The sequence below is a fragment of the Chrysemys picta genome, chromosome 7, assembly GCF_011386835.1.
Source record: "Chrysemys picta bellii isolate R12L10 chromosome 7, ASM1138683v2, whole genome shotgun sequence".
NCBI lineage: Eukaryota > Metazoa > Chordata > Testudines > Emydidae > Chrysemys > Chrysemys picta.
The window spans coordinates 28,011,200-28,032,467 of NC_088797.1; the positions used below are offsets into that span (position 1 = coordinate 28,011,200).

The following is a 21,268-nucleotide window of genomic DNA, read 5'->3' on the forward strand; positions in this document are numbered from 1 at the left end:
AAGGAGAACAAACTCACTAGAATGTGGAACTGGGGTTAGAGGATGAAGGAGGAAAACAATCCATTAACCAAAACTCCCACTTGATTCTGTTATCAGTGCTCTTCATGATTCACTTTTAATTCAAGATGCAGTAAAGAAGATCTGGCATTGCAGAAAGCTGCCCTTTGTCAATATCTTCTCATTACGTTAGTTTGAAAGCTATGTTTGCTTGAGAGCAGGCTTGTCTGAGCCTGACATGAAGACGAAGATCATCCTCTTTGGTGCAGCTATTAGAAACATTACTGAGATCCAAAGTTCAAAAGGGTTTTTAATTTTTTTTTTTGCATATTTCCTTTAGTCTCTAGAAAGTTAGACACCCTTTTTGTTTAAAATAGTTTTCAAATACTTTTTTTTCTCTTTTTCGTACCTGTTTTCCCTCCATTTAATATAGGAAAGAATAGTTCTCAACCACTTTAACTCACAATATACAGCATTTTACCTAATCATAGATGCCATTTTCTGCCCTTGTAAGCCCCCATTAAAGTTAACACACTTGGGGTTTGATTGTACCAGATAAACAGAGGCTTGAGTAAAGGACCATGTGAAGTGACACTGCCCCTGGGATTACTTCAGGTGGGATTGTGTCACAGGAAGGCACAATCCTATCTTGAGTTTCTGGATGCACAGTGGGTGTGCAGACTGCACCCACCTTGAACCTTTCAAATGATAATCCTTTAGGATGGGGGAGCCTGTTCTTCTGGTGCAGCCAGCCCTCTCAGCAAGCCCTGGACTCCTCCCTGCCCTTTTTGAGTAATGCAAGACTCCCACGGCACCTGACAAGAAAAGTTCCTCATTCTTCTCAGGGGTATACATGGGGTGAGAAGGTTCCACTCTGTGTATCAGTACATGTGCACTTTACAGTCTGGCCCTTAATGGGAATCATGCAAGAATGCTGAAAAGCAGAATTTGGGCCTAGCTTTGTACACCTGCATCACAAATTATATCAACGGCACTCTGACAATAGTGTTTGCTAGTTTACTACTACTGCAGAGCCAATAGAAGACAAAACTTTACGGGTTATATCAGGCCCTCCGGCAGCAAAACCCCTGGAAGGGAGACAGAAAACCTAGGAACACCATAAGTTTACCTTGTAAACTGTTCAACTATTGCACCCCTCATAAGATTTGGGGATCAGGGAGGAGGTAGGACTTTGTACATTCCTTGTAAATAAACAGGATTTCATCAAAACAAATACCAGACTCCATTGTCAATTTCTACTCCCAGCTGGAACAACCTGCAGGGCCCCAGACTTTGACTAGCCGCATGGTCTAAAGGAGTAGCATCATGAAGGCTTTTCACAAAATAAAACCAGTTCCCTTAGATCAAATTAAATGCAGAAAATCCACAAATGTGAGATTTTCAAACCATTTTATGAATATTTTGCACAGTCCCCTACTACATATACAGTTATATTAAATAGGCTTTGGATGGGATATAAACCCACATGTTTCAGTGCAGCAACAAACCTCTAAATATAAGGGCTTAGAAAAAAAATATTGCCTGTAGGCAGGTTATTCCATGTTTTTTCCATAACTGTCAACTACAAGATTTGTTGTACTTCAAGGAGAAAGGATGGTCCAGGGGTTAGGGCAATAACATAGGGCTTGGGAGACCTGGTTTCAAGTCCCACCTTTAACACAGATCTCCCATGTTACTTTGGGCAAGTTACTTAGTCTCAGTACCCCATCTGTAAAATGGGGATAAGCATACTTCCTTGCCTCATAGTAGTGTTGTGAGGCTGAATACATTAAAGATCACAAGATACTCTGGTAATGGGGCCATGTAAATACCTAAGATAGATAAACTTGGAGTTTTGGCTACTGTCAGATACATAATATTGGACTAGTTGAACCACTGGTCTGATTCAGTAAGGCTATCTCTATAAACCAGTGGTATCCACCAGGCCCAATTTTAATCAAAGCAAATAAACTGAGGCGCCACCTCCATGTGTGCTAGAGGCATTACCCATATATGTCAATGATTAATGTTGTAGCCCTGTTGATCCCAGGATATTAGAGATGAGGGTCAGATGAGCTTGTTTCTGTGCACATGGCATATCCAGATGTGGAAAGACTGACCAAATGGAGAGTGACCTGTGAATCTCCCCACTAGACCAGTAGCTCAAGGGAAACAAGCTCAGGGCCAGAATAAGAAGGCAGGGGACAAGGGAAAGCCTCACCCCATAAGTGCCTGGTTCCTTATTTTGTCCTCTCACATAATTGCCAACAAGGCCCTGAGGCAGCCACCTGCTCCTTCTCCTCCTTAGGGTGACCAGATGTCCTGATTTTATAGAGACAGTCCTGATATTTGGGGCTTTTTCCAATATAGGCCTCTAGTACCCCCTCACCCGCTGTCCTGATTTTTCACACTTGCCATCTGGTCACCCTACTCCTACTCCTTCTTCACCCCAGCAGCTTTGTATTAACTGGGCACCATTACTGAGTGGGAAAGCCCTCCTGGTAAGCAAGAAGAGTCCTGCAGGTCTCTTAGCTGTGTGAGAGTCTTTAGGTGGAGCTGAAGCTAGCACACAGGAAATCTGAAATAAAACCCCATATGGCCATTTGCTTTTCAATCCCACCGTGCTGTCAACATTTTCTTGTCAGGGTTGGTGAATCCCACAGGACTCAAGGGTCAATAACCCTGCTAGGAGTGACAAAGAGTCCTGTGGCACCTTATAGACTAACAGACGTATTGGAGCATAAGCTTTCGTGGGTGAATACCCACTTCGTCGGATGCATTCATCCACGAAAGCTTATGCTCCAATACGTCTGTTAGTCTATAAGGTGCCACAGGACTCTTTGTCGCTTTTTACAGATCCAGACTAACACGGCTACCTCTCTGATACCTGCTAGGAGTGTGTACAAGGGTTTGGGGTAGCCAGGTCCATGGGAGGCCCCTCAGGGCTCCAGGGATACATCTCTACTGGAATGGAGAGTACAACCTCAGGGATTCAGGCCAAGGACAGGAATCTGCTGGGCCAGGAGTGGTGGAACCCTTGGGGCTCCAGAAGGCAGGGAAGGGGGGAAAGGTCCTGCGGAGCTCCTGGGAGAGGTCCAGGGTGGGCATGTTACTGGTTTTTGCAGAGGTGCCTGGGGGTACAGGTAGGGGTGTCAGTCCCTCCAAATTGTCTTCAATAGAAGATGAAGCTGTTGCCTAATACGATGCTAATCACGATTTTGTAGCAAGTGCAGACAGGGATTAGTCGTGTTCAGCCTCATGTCAGACGCCACCCACAGGTCTGCACTGACCGCAGAGTCGTGTTCAGCGCCAGGCTAGCTAACACCACCTCATTTTCTAGGGCAGGGAAACTCTCCGGCCGCCCAGCTCGGGGCAGCTCCTTGCCAGGGAGGTCAGAGCGGGGAGTCCCTCGGGGCTCTGAACTCGGAGCTGGGGTTCCCTGGCACAGGTCCCCGTTAGGAGCTCTGTGGAGGTGGGGGGAAGGGTGCTGGCTCCCTGACAGCTTCCCGGGCGGCCGGCGGGCCGCAGCCCTGCGCCCAGCAGGCGGAACCAAAGCGCAGCGGCCGCAGGGCGGAACGGGCGGCGCTGAGGCCGCCGTGCCCGGGCGAGAACAGGGAAGCTGCACACGTGATCCGCGCTGGTCGCTCTCTCCTCCTCCCCCTCCGCTTCCTCCCGGGATCCAAGATGGAGTCGCTGAGTAAAGCGGGACAGGAGATGAGCCTGGCGGCCTTAAAGCGGCACGATCCCTACATCACCAGCATCGCCGACGTGACCGGCCAGGTCGCGCTGTACAGCTTCAGCCCCAAAACCAACGAGTGGGTAAGTGGGGAGCAGGATCCTGCCTTCCGCCCGTCCCCTAGGAGAGCTACAGATCCCTCCCCACACGTTCCCCGCGGAGGAGAGCTGGGCACGGGCCCTCCCCCTTCTCCCGGGGAGTGGACACCGACACACACATCCCCCATCATCAGCGCGCAGATGTCGCCACTGACCCGCCCTGCCCCTTTCCCTGGAGAAACGGAAACTCCCCCCACCAGTGCGGAGTGGCAGCCCCAGCACCCCCCTTTCCCCTCCCGCCCCCCTCGGGACAGGAAGCCACAGGGGTCGGGGCCGGTCAGATTGTAGCACTGTGGTTTGCGGGGTAGGAGCTGTGACGCTGCGAAGTTTGAGATCTTCACACCTTCCCTCCCGCCAGCAGCTCGGACTCTTCTTAGGCTGTGGAGACCATTTAAATCAGAGGAAACATCAGAAAGAGTGAAATGGAATGTCTGATAGGAAAGAACAGACTTTCCTTGTGACATTGCTTGAATGTATAAATATCTTCTTTCTGTGTGTTCCATTCTATGCACCTGATGAAGTGGGCTGTAGTCCACAAAAGTTTATGCTCAAATAAATTCATTAGTCTCTAAGGTGCTACAAGTACTCCTGTTCTTTCGGAATGTATGCTGTTATAATTGTAGCAGGTATTGTAGTCTTGCCTGTTGCCCTTTATACTCTCACTGCTTTGTTTGTAGATGAGTATGTACACACCTTTTTAGTTGTCGTTTTCCACTAGCTGGTAATGTTGAGGTTCACAAAGTATGGAATTTGAGAAATGTCGATAATGACGGTTCTGCTTAAATAAAATTTCTGTTTCATTTCAAGAACGTTTTTCAGTTTTGAAAATAAAGGCCATCTATATACACTACATTTCTACAAGTTAGTATGAACAAGAAAGTAAAGAGCTTTGGGGTTACTTTTAAAAAAAAATCTTGTCAAAGACACACAGGCTTCCAATTACACGATTGTAACTGAATAGCCTCTGGCCTCTGAGATCTCAGTCCTGCAAAAACTTAAGCATGTGCGTAACTTTCCACATGAGTAATCCAGTTGAACTCAGAGTTGTTTGCAGGAGTCAGATGTTATTTTGCAGGTGGTAAACCATAAGGGTTTTTTCTTTTTAGCTACGTTTTAATGTATAAAACAAAGTCTGAAGAAGTGAGTTTTTTTACCCATGAAAGCTTATGCCCAAATAAATCGGTTAGACTTTAAGGTGCCACCGGACTTGTTGTTTTTGTGGATACAAACTAACATGGCTACCCCTTGATACTTAAAGTCATGGTGCATAGCATACAATTATAATAAAAGATATGTCCAAAAAAATCCCATTGTAACTTCTCATTACAAGATACATGTTTTACTTTGCAAACTAAAAAAAAACTTGTATTAGTGAATATGGGGTTACTATAAAGAAAATACTTAACTTCTCTAGTGAAGCTGGTTTGGAAGAGAAAGTAATCAGAAATTTATCATTGCTTTAAAATTGAATAATTGTTTTTATCAACAAGGTGACATGTATAACTACATATTTGCCTGAAAGGGTTAGCAATTCACTGAAAAGATAAGAGCTTAAATCTGAGGCCTATGATGTCAAACCTCTTTGTGAGAAGGTACTAAAAACTCTTTTCTTAGAATGCTGCATAACTGTGTGAGCAAGCATATCACTGAAATAACTATAATTGCTGTCTGTTGTAGGAGAAAACTGACATAGAAGGTACCTTATTTGTGTACAGAAGGTAAGTTATACAAAAATCCTTTACTGTAATATGTAACTATTAAGTTTAGATTTTGTCACAGTAGGCTTTCCAGCTAATTCTGATATTTGACCAGAAATTCACCTCCAACTGCCTGTTTTAAAAATAAATTTAGCACCTAGGCATATAACTCTTCAAAAAGTACGTACACAACTTTTCAGTAACAATCTTGAAGAAAATAAATGAATAAAACGAAGAGAGAGAATCATAGAAATGGAAGTCGTAATTAGGTTGCTTTGTTAATAATTTTGGTAATAAAGCATCATTCCCTAATATATTCCTGAGTGCTTTAAATGACCCAAGTGATGATGTTTCCTCTAACTTCCATAGTCCAGAAATTATGAATTATATAATTTATATTTTTTTCCAAACCTCTCTTAAAATAGTTTCCAGTTCATGGGTCTGCCATTTTCCACTGGTTGTGATGCAGATTGTATGTGTGCAGCTTTTGGATTTTTGATTTGTTCAACATGTGACTTTGAGAGAAATGTCCCAATATTTCCTTAATGAGAAATAGCATGTAAATATCACCAAAGATTCATCTTAAACCAAAGGCAAATCACTAATTTAACAATGAATTACTGCTCCATTATATGCAAGAAATGTGAATGGAGAACTAATCTATCCATCCTGAGACAGGCAGCAACCCACTTCATATTACTAGTATTTCTTTTGTCCGTAGCACTGTGAGGTTCTGAATGTCCATTGGGCTCCATTCCTATAATCACTTGAGCAAATGCTTAATTTCACTACATGAGTAGTCCTGTTGATTTCAATGGGACCTGCTTGCAGTAGTAAAATTAAGCATGTGCGTAAATCTTGTAACCAAGTATGTTCAGCGCCTCTCAGGAGGCTCTCAGCACCTTGCATTATTGGGCCCTTAGTGAATGTGGCCATGATGTTGATGAAATCTATACAGCTAATCACCTCTGATTATAATGTAGCAGATTTTTGTTTGTGGTTGTGTATTTTTCCTCAGGGTATCCGCACAATATGACCAGAAAAAAGTCATCTTGCTGCTATGTTCCCATAAGTGTTAAAAGGCATAGCTGAGCATAAGGATATATTATCATCTAATAATTTAAGAGGAAACAAATATGAAATTGTTTTGTTTTGACCTTCAAGTGTTTGCTTGCTTTTTTCTAAAGCTAGACTCTAAAGCAAGTCTTACACAGAATATTTAGAAGTTAAATGTTGTTATGCTTGTCAAAGCAATTTTTCTATATATTCATTTTCTTTTAGGAACTATTTTGAGGTCTGGGAAAAAAAACTCTCCCTTTATGAGGCAAGTTGGGGTGCTTTTGGATCCTCTCTGAATATATTCCCTGCTCTTTTAATAATACTCAACTCTTAATGAAGTTGTGTCTATTTAAGGTAGAGGTAAATTTTGCCAACTGAGTTTTTTAAGAGGAAATATAAACATTCTTTTCCAGCTGATAAAATCTCATAAGCCAGCAAAGGTCTTTCCAGAAGACTTTAGGAAACTAGCATTTGCAATACCAGTTTAACCAATAAGACTATCTAATCCAATATCCTGTCTGGTAGTGCCCAATTCCTCTGAATCACCTGGTAGGTACAAGAAACATATGAGAGAAGCTTCTTCCTAATTCCAGGCAGAAAGGGTCTGATCCCAAAGCCCAATTAAATCAATGTGTTTCCATTGACTTCAATTATCTATGGACAAGGCCCTTAGTGACTGTCCTATGCCATGAAACATAAGAGGTCTAAACCCACAAGACCCTGATCTTACGACGACTCATTGCCCAGTCTTACCTTTATACACTCTGGGTACGTCTATACTTACTTCCTGGTCCGGATGTAAGCGATCGATCTTCTGGGATCGATTTATCGCGTCTTGTCTAGACGCGATAAATTGATCCCAGATCGATCCCGGAAGTGCTTGCCGTCGACGCCGGTACTCCAGCTCAGCGAGAGGAGTACGCAGCATCGACGGGGGAGCCTGCCTGCCACGTCTGGACCCGCGGTAAGTTCGAACTAAGGTACTTCAAATTCAGCACGTTATTAACGTAGCTGAAGTTGCGTATCTTAGTTTGAAGTGGGGGGTTAGCGTGGACCAGGCCTCTGAGTAGTTGCATTGACTTCAAAGGTACTTCACAGTACATAAGATTCAATATGTGCATAAGTCTTTTCAGGATTGTAATTTTTAATAATGGATGTCATCTGTAGTTAAATCCTGTTCTGAATCCTTATTAAACCTCTTGGCCTCAATAATATCTTGAAGTGCCAAGTTCAGCAAGTTAAAATTATAAATTGTATATGTAAAACTATAACATTTTAAAAAGCAAAATTTAAACTGAAGTATTTTCTTCAATCAGTTTGAATTTTGCTGCTTTTTAATTTAATTGAGTCTTCTAGTAAGATGAGGAATATTTTTAAATCTGTTACTGCTATGATTTTCACTGTTTTGCTCACCAAAGGGGTCAGTTTTATCCATTCTTGCCATTACTTATGAAAACTAGAAACTTTTCCCACATAGATCACTTTAGATCATGTAAAGTACTTCTAACTATTAAAGTATCTTTTTTTGTTTTTGTTTACTCATCTTTGACTATTTGTTATGCTGTAGAAATTCATTTGAACCTATAAAATGTTTTCTTATGTGCATAGGCTTGGTTTTATATTGCATGATGTATTTGCTTTGGTGTATTTTCATGTAAACATGATTACATAACTAGTAACTATGTATAAACTAGATATATTTACTGGTTTCTGCATTTATAAACTTATCTGTCTATCTTGATAAAGTTTCATGTGACGGAAAGGAATAGAGTATTAGTAATGCTTGGTTGAACTGCATAACAGTTTGTCATAAAAATATATTGTGAAGGTGGCTATTTTAACTAAGCACATATGGCATTACAAATTATACTCTTAATCCATGCTTTGTTTTGGCATTTGAAAGCATAGACATGTGATAATATTTTTGCTTTAGTAAAAACTTGATATACATTTAACAAATGACTCTATTCTCAATGAAACAACAGGTCAGCTTCTCCCTACTATGGTTTTACGATTGTGAATCGACTGAATATGCACAACCTAGTTGAGCCAGTAAATAAAGACTTGGAATTTCAACTGCATGAACCTTTTCTTCTTTACAGAAACGCTAGCTGTGAGTATAGATGTTTTAAAAATCTATTATATAGAAGTTCAAACTGTCTTCTGATGTAGGCCACTTTCAGGTTCTGTGATCTAATGGTCTGTTTCAAGCATAATGTAATATGTCAGATTCTAATGAAATGTCTGCGGCTATTTCCTTGTCTGTGCTACTTGATTTAATACAGTTATGTGTAGCTGCACATTACCTTGAAGTTGCTGTTTATTTTAACCGTTTTTATCAATGTAGGGGCACTATACATAGTTTGATATTCATCCTGTTAGATCATAAGTCAACCTTTTATTTTAGAAAAGGGATCACATATACAGGGTGGTATGTCGTATGCAAAATGGAATTAAAGTTTTCTGAAACTTTGTCGAACAATTCCGCTGCATCTGGTTATTTCTTATGTGTAAATCTTTAAACTTAAAAATAAAAAAAAATGTGACTGTGGCTTCTGATTTTATATGGTTTTAGTTTTTCACTGTCTTATTTTGCAAGTGGAAGGTGAGAGTATAGTCAGCTGCGTCATGGAAATGAGACTGCTTGTGGTGGGAACTGCTCAACTCAGGGGAAGGAGCTTCTTTTCTTTACATTAGGATACAGTGGACTCATGTTTATACATTCCCTCTCAACACACATGTACAGAAATATATTATACCCTTTAACCATGCAAGGAAAACATTGAGCTTGAGCCTACGTAATAATATGCAGTATTATTAGGTGAAGTTTTATAATTCTCCATTCAGTGTTTTTCCTTTCAGCCACAGAGAGCTGACCCCTTTAACCATCTCTCTCTGAGTCCAGCAGTGTTTGCTTAGCTCCATCCAGATCAATTTCTAAGTCTAAATACTAGAGCAGAGAGCGCTACATCTTGGCTTTATATTACATATGATTCTAGTTTCTTCTTCTCCTCCCCTTCCTTTTCCCTTCCCGTTTCAGTTTTTGAGTTTTGGACTTGCTTCCTCACTTTTCCCTCACATATGTAAATTTCTTAAAACGTTTAGCTTCTCCCCTCCTATAAGAAAGGCAAATGTAGCAGACACCATTTTGAGTATCAAATCTGGGCTCCTCTGTATTATATCTTTCCAATTAAAAACAGTCAGTGGCAGCACTTTCTGGAGCACAATCCTTCAGCTCGTATAAATTCACTGCATGGGTAGGTAAACAGTGATTTTTGGTTAGGGGGCTGGGAAACAAAAGAGGGGTGTATTTCTCCTTCTTGCCTCAGCATCAATGTATTTCCATTTCAGGTGTTATACCCATAGTGCATTCAATTAACAACAGAAAGAGTTTACAGCCAGCTCTTAATGCCTATTCTGTAAAGGTTTCAGCAGAAATGCTGCCAAGAAAGCCTTTGTCAACGTTAAACCATATTGTGATCATATTCAGAGGAAGGACTGCTGGTTGGGGAGAGAAAAATTACCTCTTATACTGTATAAAAATTGCATTGTTAGAGGCCTACTGTACATAGGAAGTACAGTAGCTTTAGATTTTGCACAAAGAATCCATTTATGATGGTTAATTAGGAGTTGTATGAGTAAATTGTCCTTTTGAGATTTCTGAACTTCCAGAATTTCCCTGATGTGCAAACTTCAAAGAAAACATAATATATGGAGATGTCAGGTTTTAAAAGAATACTGTTTCATAGAAAGAGTAAACCAGATAACCCCTTTGTTAAAGAAATAAAATGAGCGGGCTGTATCTGAAGAGCCTCGAGTTAGTAAGTTGTATTTTAGAGGGAGATCATTCATGACTGTTGCCTTAAATTCTTTTCCTCCTTTCAAGGTGCAACTATGTAGTAGCCCATTATCTTATCTTTGTGATAGGCTTTTTCTCTTACTTGAGGTCAAACAAATCGTGGGAATAATACTGCTCTGAAAGGAGAGTCTGCCCTTTTTCTTATACAGGTAGTTGGTTGCTTTGAGAAACTCCTGTGCAATTTCAAAGTCATTTGGAAAAGAAAGCATTATTTCCAGTATAATATAGTTGAGACAACAGTTTTGTTAGCTCCTAATTACAAGTTATGGGGCTACAGAGTAGTATAGAACTTATAAATATATTAGTTTACTGCATTTAGGAATGAAATTGAGGATTACAGGGATTAGGGGAGTGGGTGGGGAAAATTCTGGTCTCTCTATATATGCAAATTTCTCTAGCCCACTCTCATCCTCATGGATTATGTTATAGAAAATCAGCCTCTTGTTCTTCCCTTCATGTTAGTAAAATTTAACAGCTCTAAAGAGGGGATATTTAAACATTTGTGCGTTTTTTATCAAGTCAGCCAAGCATGATCACTAGAAATAATTTAGTATTGCTGCCTTTTCAGGGACTCACTTTTAAAATCCTGAACTGGCCTAATTACATACTCCCTTTGTTTTAGTTACTTTTTCACTGAATTTGATGAGGTCCATACATTGAGCACTTTTAAGCTAAAGGAAGGTACATTTCAAAATAGGCAAGAAGCAGGCTCATTTATGAAACCCACTGTTGTAGTCTAAGTTAATGATAACTTTGTGCTCAATGTAATGAGGAAATCTTGTACTGATTATTCTGCTTCCTGAGCTGATGGGCTGGGAATGCCTCGTATTTCTCAAGAACTCCTAAAACCTCAGCCTATATCATGGCCACCAAAGCTGCTCCACATTTCTGATCCTGAAAGGAGTTTATCTGTTTCATTTATCATAAGAATTGTGGTCCTGCTGTGAGCTAGGGTTTGCACTTCCCTAGGGACATAGAGCAAGGGATAAAAGATGGCAAAATAATTTCCTTTCACTAAGTTAAATGTTGATTTTAAAAAGTGCCATATCAGTAACACTTTTAAAACACAGCAAAAACTGTGAAGGCAGTGGAATTGCAAAGTTCTTCACCGTGCCCTGCCATTATGCCTTGACCTGAAATAATCATTGGGGATAAGAGGTACCAGTTCAGTCTGTGACACCTCTGTTGAGACTGCCAGCATGGGAACTCCTTGAGTGATACAAATATCTATCGATTATGAACTGGATTGGTCTCATGTCAGCCACAAAGTAGCCCTCAGATGATTATTTTTATGCTGGCTGCTTTTGACAGGTAACTTGCCTGGCTGGCGGGGATAGTAGAAAAGATTTGCTTGTCAGGCTTTTTTTTTTTGTAGACCACACATTTCATAAAGCCCCCAAGGGTTATGACTTGCTTGCGCATTTTTCCTATGGCAGAATTGCTATGACTAGTTTATTGTGCATTAGAGCTGATTTGTAGCTACTGCAAAACAAAAACCTCAGATATATTGCCATATTCATCTGATGGTACAAATGGCCTTTAATGTTTTTAGTATTGGACTAATAAAAATGTTTCCTATTAAGTTGTTTAGAATTGAATACTAATCTGTTAGAGCGGTCTGTTTCTTCAGCAATATTTTTTTTGAATACTCTGCATATGTCTGAAAAACATTTTTGTTGCACATATTTATTAATTGGACAGTTATATTCTCTTTCATGGGTTGTATTGTCATGAGGATGAACTAAGTGACCTAATATGGCTTTTTTTCATATAACTTCCGTTTTTCTAGTTTTTCATTTCATTTTTTCCTCTCATTTAATTTGTTTAGTCTTTAATGAGATCATTTATCCATTGTATCTGTCTCTGTGTGGTGTGTTACATGTACATTTTATTCTTTAAAGGTATTTGTTTTAGAACTCTACTATTTCTCTTTTTATATTCTTGAGTTAGGAAGATACATAGAAAAACTTTTTCCTATTTCAAATACTGATGTTTTGAGAAAACAAACGTAGGATTAAGACAGATTGTTTAAATCCTAGAACAGTACCAAAAACTCTTTAATCATTAGTGAGGCAAGTCACTGTCAGCTTCAAAAGTTGTATATAATACTGCTTTGAAATTCTAACTCTTTATCAATAATGTATCAGATCTCTCTGCTACAGAAATGACAACTTATGATGACTTAAGATCTTATTTGACATTATACCAATTAAGGTGATATCTTGGTAGAGTGGAATTATTACTAGACTAGATAACAAAAAGAAATATTCCATCTCTGTTTTAGGAAGTAGTGAATTCAATGGAGAAAGCATGAGAATGATCCCAAGTGTGAGAAGTGGCGTTATCCAATTTCTTCTAGTCTTTGACACATTTTGAATTTATCTTAACATTTTTCCTATGGAAAAAAAATCTTTCTGTTGTCTCTGCCGGTGTGCACATTATACTGTCTCCTAGTACAGTCTATATATATATGGGACTGAATATATATTGGTCAGAAAATATATAACGTGGCAGAACTGTTTATATTTCCCCACTCCCGGTAGTGTTTAATTGTTGCTGCTTGCATTGTGGTCACTTGTCAATTTCCCTTAATCTTTTTAGACATAAGGTGACTTATAGTTCATGCTGTTTGAGAAGTTTACATTTTTTCCCTCAAGAAGCATTTGAATCACACTGATAGCATCAAAACCAACCTTTTAAATGTATGTTTACGGTTGTCCCAGAATTTTGGTTAAAATCATGCATTGTGAGCTTTTTACAGAATTTCACACCCCATGATTTCTCGTCCCTTCATTTATACTGGTGGAAGTACATAGAGCAACAACATTATGCATTTGTAGTTTGAAACGTTCATTGTGTAGTTGAAGTCAAATCTTAACTTCATTTAAAATATGTGCCAGATAATGATTGCTCTGCAGTAATATTCTCAACAAGTTTAGTCTGCTTTACAGTGAAAGAAAATGAGTTGAACATTTTAAACAGTAATAAACTTACCTCTAAAAGTTTGCAAGAAGTATGCTTCTAATTCTGTTTCACTTATAATTTTCCCTTTGTATCTGAGGTCTTTTTCTTGATGTAGAGGTTTTTTAATCAAATCTAGTTCACTAGATAGGTCAGGAGAATTAATTTCCATGGTGCTGAAAAGATAGATGCTAAACATAAACTTTTAATATTAAGAAGAGAAGAAATATGGTACTGTGGTGTTTCCTTGCCTTAGTTCTCTGCTTGCCCTTTCCCAGTTCAAGGGTAGGAAAGCTAATGCAACAGAGAAGGTGGATCCTTGGGGGGTGGGGGTTTGCACTGATATTCAAAATGAAATCTGAACTACAAGCTGCTGTCTTCTTTGCTTGTCATTAATGACCTTTTAAAGCTTAAAAAGTACATTCTGTATCCAGAACACTAAAAACCAAATTAGTTGTTCCATTTCACAAGATTTACAAAAAAAATAAGTTGCATAATTGCTTTTAGTGCTGTGTGTCTTAGCCTTAAGACACTGTTCCATTATCATTCATATCAGCAATGTATCCAGCATAACATGTCTCCATGATTGCTGAATGAGAATGGATCTATAGCAACTGCATTAGCTCAACCTACTGGTCCAAGATAAGGAGGTAGCTTGTTGTTGCCACTTTTATAGAGAGAAGAGGTAAAATACAAGTGGGGTTTTTTGTTGTGGTTTGGTTTGGTTTTTTGAGAGGGGAAAGGGCATTCGATAGAGTTCAAGTTGAGGATAGTAAGAATAGTATGGTCTTTGAGACGGTGTTTTAACAGCAGTGACTTTCCTATTCTGGGTCACTGTTGCAAAGTAGTAATCCATGTTGTGGCTGAGTAAGGAAACTTGATTTGTCTCTGAGCAAATCCATGAACACTTGGCTTTTACGTGTAAGTTGGGTAAAGGATTTAGCACACACTACTAGTAAATCTGGAATACTATTTAGACTAGAGAATGTCTTTTCTGATCAGGTTAATTCATTTAATTTTTCTCTGGGACAACAGATTAAATAATTGTGTTAGGAGTTTGTTTCCCTGATTATCCTCAGTTTGTTCTAACCAACTGCCACGAAGAAAGGTGCATGTTTCCTTTATTGTCCTTGAGTGCTGTGTTTTGAGGTTCCACACTTCACTGAGATGATATCTCTTTTTTGCTTTCATGTGAAATATAGAATGTTTTCCAGCAGCTGTTGTTAGGTCTTGTTTTATGTGATATTGTTTTTCTGCAATTTTTCCTGATTAAAAACAATGGAATATGATACAAATATATTTCTCAAAGCCTTCATCCTGGAACTATAGTATTGTGCTCGCTTGGCAGGATAAACTCACATTTCATAGCAATTTTTATTAATTTTTTTCTTCTTTTGAAGCATATTTTGCTAAGTTATAATGGTTCAGAAAGAATGTAACAAAATAACCATGGAACAAAAAATACTGCATAGAAATTTTAGCCGGGCATTTTAATCTCACATCAGAATTAAATTAAAGATAACCAAATCTGAGTTGACAAATCAGGAATAAGTTATAATGTGGGCCAGGAATTATGCTAATTATGTTAAAGACAGTGTGAATATGCAAAATACAAATCTAACTGAAGATATTGGTTGATGGTGTGAAACAATGACAGCATTTCTGTCTTATCACTAAAGACGTTGCTCAGCTTTCAGTAAATTTAAAATAAAAATAGAGGAAAAGCTTTAGTAGAGTGACATCAGTGGAAAAACTGGAGCAACACAATAATGGATTCGGTCATAATTTACTACTTTATGTTCAGTACCCTTTAAACTAATTCAGCAATTGTGTCCATTCTGAGTGAAAATGAAATCAAATATTTTCTTGTTGCGCTAGGAAGAAAAGCAATTGTACACTTGGTGCATCAGCAGATGACACTGATACCGTTGAATAGTGAAACTAGGTAATCTCTCACACAGAATTTTTAAAGAGATACATAGTCTTTACAATAAATCCCACTAATCACAAGCAAATAATTTTGTGTTCAATTAGCCTGGATGTAATCAATGTAATAGAAAGGAGCCTTTACTGCTCCTTTCATTCGGGGCACATTTAGCAGGATTTTAATATAACCAGGAGAGAGCGCATCAGTTTACAAGGAATTAGTAAACACTTAATAATTTTGCTGCATCTGGTAAAAGGATTGTTAAGCAATGTCTTATATGTGCAACAATAAAATACAGTAGTTTGCATATCAAACATGAACATACAATTCGAAACATGTTCAGAAATCAAATTTTAATATTAAACATTTATGTATAAAACATCTGATTTTTGTTGTGCTGTTAAAAAGCGGGAGGGAAAGTGAGTACCATAATTTTTGAAAGTGTCTGAAATCCGTACAGAATAAGTATCTTGTTAGTAAACCTTGTAAATAGTTTGGTAATCTGTTTTCCATCATAAATGACACTGACAGGCTTTCATGGTAACTCCCTATGACTCCTTGCCAGCAGCACAGAATGAAACATTATGATATGTTGGTAGACAGAGCAGATTTGGGATGCATTTCTGGTCTTGTGCTGGTCTGTTTCTGGCAGAATTGAGTGTTACTGTTATCATTTTCCTCCATTAAGCTATCATTATAGGTTCCTTATCTTTATTTCTCTAGCAAACATGCTTTTGAAGAATTTTTTTTCCTGTTGGCAGGTCTTCTGATAATGGAGTGGGGAAGGGGAAGATGCTTGTTTTATAATGCTAAATTATGCTACAGAATGGATTCCTGCTAAGGGAGAAATGGTTTAAAATGAAACCAAGCTTTCATAATGTTAAGCTGGCAGCTCAGATAGTTGTTTGGGTTTTTTTTTTAATTCTTTCTCAATTGTAAGGTTTTTTTCATAATATTTTTTTGCATGTATGAAGACTCTCTTTACTGGCTCAGTTTCTGGCAATAGTATATTTCTTCAATTCAGTCATCTTGATTTTATGATTGAAGAAGGTTGTTGCCTGTCATCCATGCTGCAGATCCTAAACTTTGGGCCTCTTGCATGCTTTTTAATAAATTCCAAAGATTAGACCTAGAAAATTATATTTCAGTTTGCCTTAAACTGTATGTATGTGTGTTAGAATGTGAGTACAGTAGGTCAATCTACTTTGGTTGTGTGACACAAACCAGGAAGCTTTTAGTTCGCGCCAGTAGCATCCACACTGGGGAGTTACAGCGCAGCACTTTAAGCACTGCTATTCACATTACAGAGGCTTAGTAAGTTACGGTTGATAAATTAAGTTTTCTGGATCCCCATTGAGCTCTGATACGAAATTATTTTGGCCTATCTTAGTATGAATTTCAGTTTGAGAATTTTTTCCTTTTGAATGTGAAGGATAGTTTAACCAAATAGTGGCTCAGACATCATAAAAATCTTAACAAGAACTGCAATATAAAGGTAGTGGATTTTTTTTTTAATGTTTTTATTTTTATAAAGCAACTTCTCAGATGCTTGTGGCATGTAATAGGATTTAATGGAGATGGACATGTGAATAATGTATTTTGTGGTGTTTTTGATGAAGTGGAAAACTGCATTACCACCTTTGATAGGTGGAATCTTTTACTCACATGTAGTGAGGTCAAGGGCCCCTTTTATGAGGTCGAAATTTTAGAAGCTAGTATCCTTTCTGTGACATACAATAAATAAATGGAAACATTTTTGTTGCTTTCAGTATGGAACTGCTTCCAATTAAGGCTAGAGATAAATGTTACTGACAAACTCAATAAAACAATCTTCCAACCCAGGAATCTGTTCACTACCTGTTTGCATTCCATTTGTTGGCTATGAGTATCTGGTAAACAAGTGCATTAAGTACAACTAGAAAATCCAAATACAATTCTTCTAATAAACCAAATCTCCATTAGGTGTGTTCCATTTGCAAATTACAAAATCTAAAAACTTGGCAAGGATATCTTTCAGAGAAATGGCTTATTTCAATAGAATACAGAAATATTTCTAATCTTGAAAGATTTTAATGGGTTACTGAAATGATTCTGTCCAGAATCATGAAAAAGGTCTTTGTCTGTTTTGAAGAACCCCTCACTGTTTGTGTTACTGAACTTTACAATGGCCCAGTGAATTGATATTTTTCTGTTTAACCGTAATTCAGTTGCAGTGTACTTTAGCTAAAGTATTACTGTAGTTCACACACTTGGCAGATGCTTTGAGCCATCGCTTGGAAAGACCATCTTTCCAAAGGCATGGGTTTCTTTCTGACTGTTCCATCGAGGGTGGAATAAAATATTTTTTTTTGAAAATTACTCCATTTCACTTGGTGTAACTTTCAACTCCATGTGATTTAGAACCTGATTCAGCCAAGTTTTAGTTGTACTGATCTCATGATGAAAATTAAGCATATACTTAATGCCTTGCTGAATCGGAGCCTTCATGACCTCAGCTAATCTATGCTTACTAAATGTTAGGAGTAGAGTCTACCATGGACCTAGCATGAAGTAGATCTGTAAACATAAGACTGGTACGACTGGAATTTCAGGGCTGCCTCCCTTGCACACAGTTAGATTTCCAGTGGGGAGAGTTTTAGATGAGTGAAGGTGCCAAAAAAGACTAAGGCTTAATTACCACACTGGAGTTGAAGTCTCATTAAGGCAGTTTTATGTGTGACTTAAACTATTACTGATCTCTAAGCAACAAACTGAAATAGTTCATGGTTTTATTTACAAATATTAACTGGACTAGAACTACATAAGTGCTAGATGCTCTTGATGATTTCATGATTGTTAAGCTGTAACATTTGGAAGATGTATAGTACTTGCAAAACTAAAGTCATTTTGTGAATGAAAAATTATTTTAATTTTTTGTACATTTTAAGGTGCCCAATTAAATGTAATTTCCTAGCCTAACTGATTTTGTTGTTTTTCATGCCACTTCTGCACACACTAGTATTCCTAATTACCTGCTAAATGCATAGGATAGATGAGTGGAGATTGATTGTAATCTGTGTATTTTAGTGCTAATGGGCTGCTACTCTGAGCTGTTTTATTACCACATGATTTTTGACAGTTTTGTCTTGTTTTCTTTTTATGTTTTCAAGTGTCTATTTACAGTATCTGGTTTTATGACAAGAATGACTGTCATCGAATAGCAAAACTCATGGCTAAGTAAGTACCTCGTTTTTTATTTTTCCCCTCCAATGTCACTTACGTAATGTTCTCTCAATTTTTACTGTGAAATATGCTTTTTATATTTAACATTTTTAAAATCAAAACTTTGATATTCTCACTACTTCTCTTTAACTTTTTGTAATAGCTAAATCTTTAATTCACATTAGAACTTAGAGCATCAGAAGTCTTTCAAAAATGTTAAGATCTTATAAATACTTGAGGTAAAACAAGACAAAATCAATAACCTGCCACCCTTCCCCATGCCCATCTCCCCAAAAATATGTGCACATGTGTTCTGGGTTGTTTATATATATATATATATATATACACACACACACACAACCCTGCCTGAAATAACATCAGGGTAACCTAGATGGCAAAATATCCACACAGACAAAAAGGAGTCCAACAAATAAGTTGAGATGATTAACAACTTGAACGGTGAATGCATTTAATTACCAGACCAAAAAAGTGAAGATTTTTGTGTTGCCTGTTAGTTCTGTAGTTTTTTAGTTTATTTTTTTCCTATCTAGAAGCCAAGGGATGAGGGAAATGGGTGTAATCACTGGTGATTGGAGAAAGGTGTGGGGCTGACTGGTGAGAGTGAGTGGAATTATGAACTGTTAAGAGGGTTTCTTTGTCAGAGTCCAGAAATTTGCTGGAAGATGGGCAGGAAGGCCCATGTAAAGCTGGCTACCTCATCTCGTTCTACAATTTTTAATCTTCATGGTTTAATTTACTAATATGTTTTTGCATTCTAACTAGAGTAAATGTGAAAACTGCTGAACAATACTGCAAACCGGTGACTAGTGTTAAACTCATATAGTACTGAAGTTGGTAACTACTAATCTTGATACAATTTGCCTAAAGTTGAGGAAAGTGGTGGTAAGCAACTAGAATGGAACAAAGTAACAAAAACAGTTCCTCCTTTAAAGCCGGATGTAAACATTGTGCGGAGTGAAATAGCAAAATAGAATTTAAAAAACTTGTCCAGCCAGCTTAGCATCAAAAGAGTGTTTTTTATCACATTTGTATTGGTTTGGTCAAAAATTCGTAATCAGGTCCTGAAAAAGCAAGTAAGTTGGTAAAACCATACAGATACCAACTTTTATTAATAGAAGGACAGATTCAAGAGACTGTTAGTTGATTGGGGGTCTCGATAGCTGTGGTCTTACCTTACAGAACTGCAAGCTTTTCATTTTGGACACTATATGTGCCTTTTTATATTTGAAGAATAAATATGCTTCAGTGAACCACATAATATGAATTTTGTTTTTTCTAGGGTTATCAAGCGATTAAAAAAATTAATCGTGATTAATCGCACCATTAAACAATAATAGAATACCATTTATATAAATATTTGTGGATGTTTTCTACAATTTCAAATATATTAATTTCAATTACAACACAGAATACAAAGTGTACAGTGCTCACTTTATATTTATTTTTTATTACAAATACTTGCACTTTACAAAAAAATAGTATATTTCAATTCACCTAATACAAGTACTGTAGTGCAGTCTCTTTATCGTGAAAGTTGAACTTACAAATGTAGAATTATGTACAAAAAATAACTGCATTCAAAAATAAAACAATGAAAACTTTAGAACCTACAAGTCCACTCAGTCCTACTTCAGCCAATCGCTCAGACGAACAAGTTTGGTTACAATTTGCAGGAGATAATGCTGCCCACGTCTTATTTACAGTGTCACATGAAAGTGAGAAAAGGCATTCGCATGGCACTATTGTAGCCGGTGTCACAAGGTATTTACTTGCCAGATGCGCTAAAGATTCATATGTCCCTTCATGCTTCAACCACCATTCGATAATGATCCAAAGCAGAGTGGCCAACACATGTTCACTTTCATCATCTGAGTCAGATGACACCAGCAGAACTTTGATTTTCTTTTTTGGTGGTTCGGGTTCTGTAGTTTCTGCATCGGAGTGTTACTCTTTTAAGACTTCTGAAAGCATGCTCCACACCTTGATCCCTCTCAGGTTTTGGAAGGCACTTCAGATTCTTAAACCTTGGGTCGAGTCTGTAGCTATCCTTAGAAATCTCACATTGGTACCTTCTTTGCGTTTTGTCAAATCTGCTGTGAAAGTGTTCTTAAAACGAACATGTGCTGGGTCATCATCCGAGACTGCTACAACGTGAAATGTATGGCAGAAAAAACAGAACAGGAGATATACAATTCTCCCCCAAGGCGTTCAGTCACAAATTTAATTAATGCATTATTTTTTTTAATGAGCATCATCAGCATGGTAGCATGTCCTCTGGAATGGTGGCCAAAATATGAAGGGGCATATGAATGTTTAGCATATCTGGCATGTAAATACCTTGCAACACCGACTACAACAGTGCCATGCGAACGCCTGTTCTCACTTTCAGGTGACGTAAATAAGAAGCAGTCAGCAGTATCTCCCATAAATGTAAACAAACTTGTTTATCTTAGCAATTGGCTGAACAAGAAGTAGGACGGAGTAGACTTGTAGGCTCTAAAGTTTTACATTGTTTTGTTTTTGAGAGCAGTTATGTAACAAACAAAAAAAATCTACATTTGTAAGTTACACTTTCACAATAAACAGATTGCACTACAGTATTTGTAGGTACTATTTCTTTCATTTATATTATTTTTGATTATAAATATTTGCACTGTAAAAATGATAAAGTGAGCACTGTAAACTTTGAATCCTGTGTTCTAATACAAATCA

At 37.9% G+C, this 21,268-nt stretch overlaps 2 protein-coding genes across 9 annotated transcripts in view; one reads left to right on the forward strand and one right to left on the reverse strand.

Moving 5' to 3' along the window:
- Positions 1-13,701, reverse strand: part of CACNA1D (calcium voltage-gated channel subunit alpha1 D) — a 392,778-nt gene extending 379,077 nt beyond the window's left edge. For 7 of the 8 annotated variants that reach the window (XM_065551032.1, XM_065551031.1, XM_065551034.1 and 4 more), the window contains exon 1: positions 13,441-13,700. In XM_065551032.1, coding sequence (XP_065407104.1) covers positions 13,441-13,606 — 166 coding nt within the window. In that variant the 5' untranslated portion in view covers positions 13,607-13,700. Of the gene's footprint in view, positions 1-13,440 lie in introns of all 8 variants that reach the window. The other variant, XM_065551039.1, reaches the window with a different exon arrangement.
- DCP1A (decapping mRNA 1A) overlaps positions 3,629-21,268 on the forward strand; it is a 59,256-nt gene continuing 41,616 nt past the window's right edge. The window contains exons 1-4 of the mRNA XM_005293207.5: positions 3,629-3,816; positions 5,509-5,549; positions 8,573-8,700; positions 18,484-18,550. Coding sequence (XP_005293264.1) covers positions 3,682-3,816; positions 5,509-5,549; positions 8,573-8,700; positions 18,484-18,550 — 371 coding nt within the window. The 5' untranslated portion in view covers positions 3,629-3,681. The remainder of the gene's footprint in view (positions 3,817-5,508; positions 5,550-8,572; positions 8,701-18,483; positions 18,551-21,268) is intronic.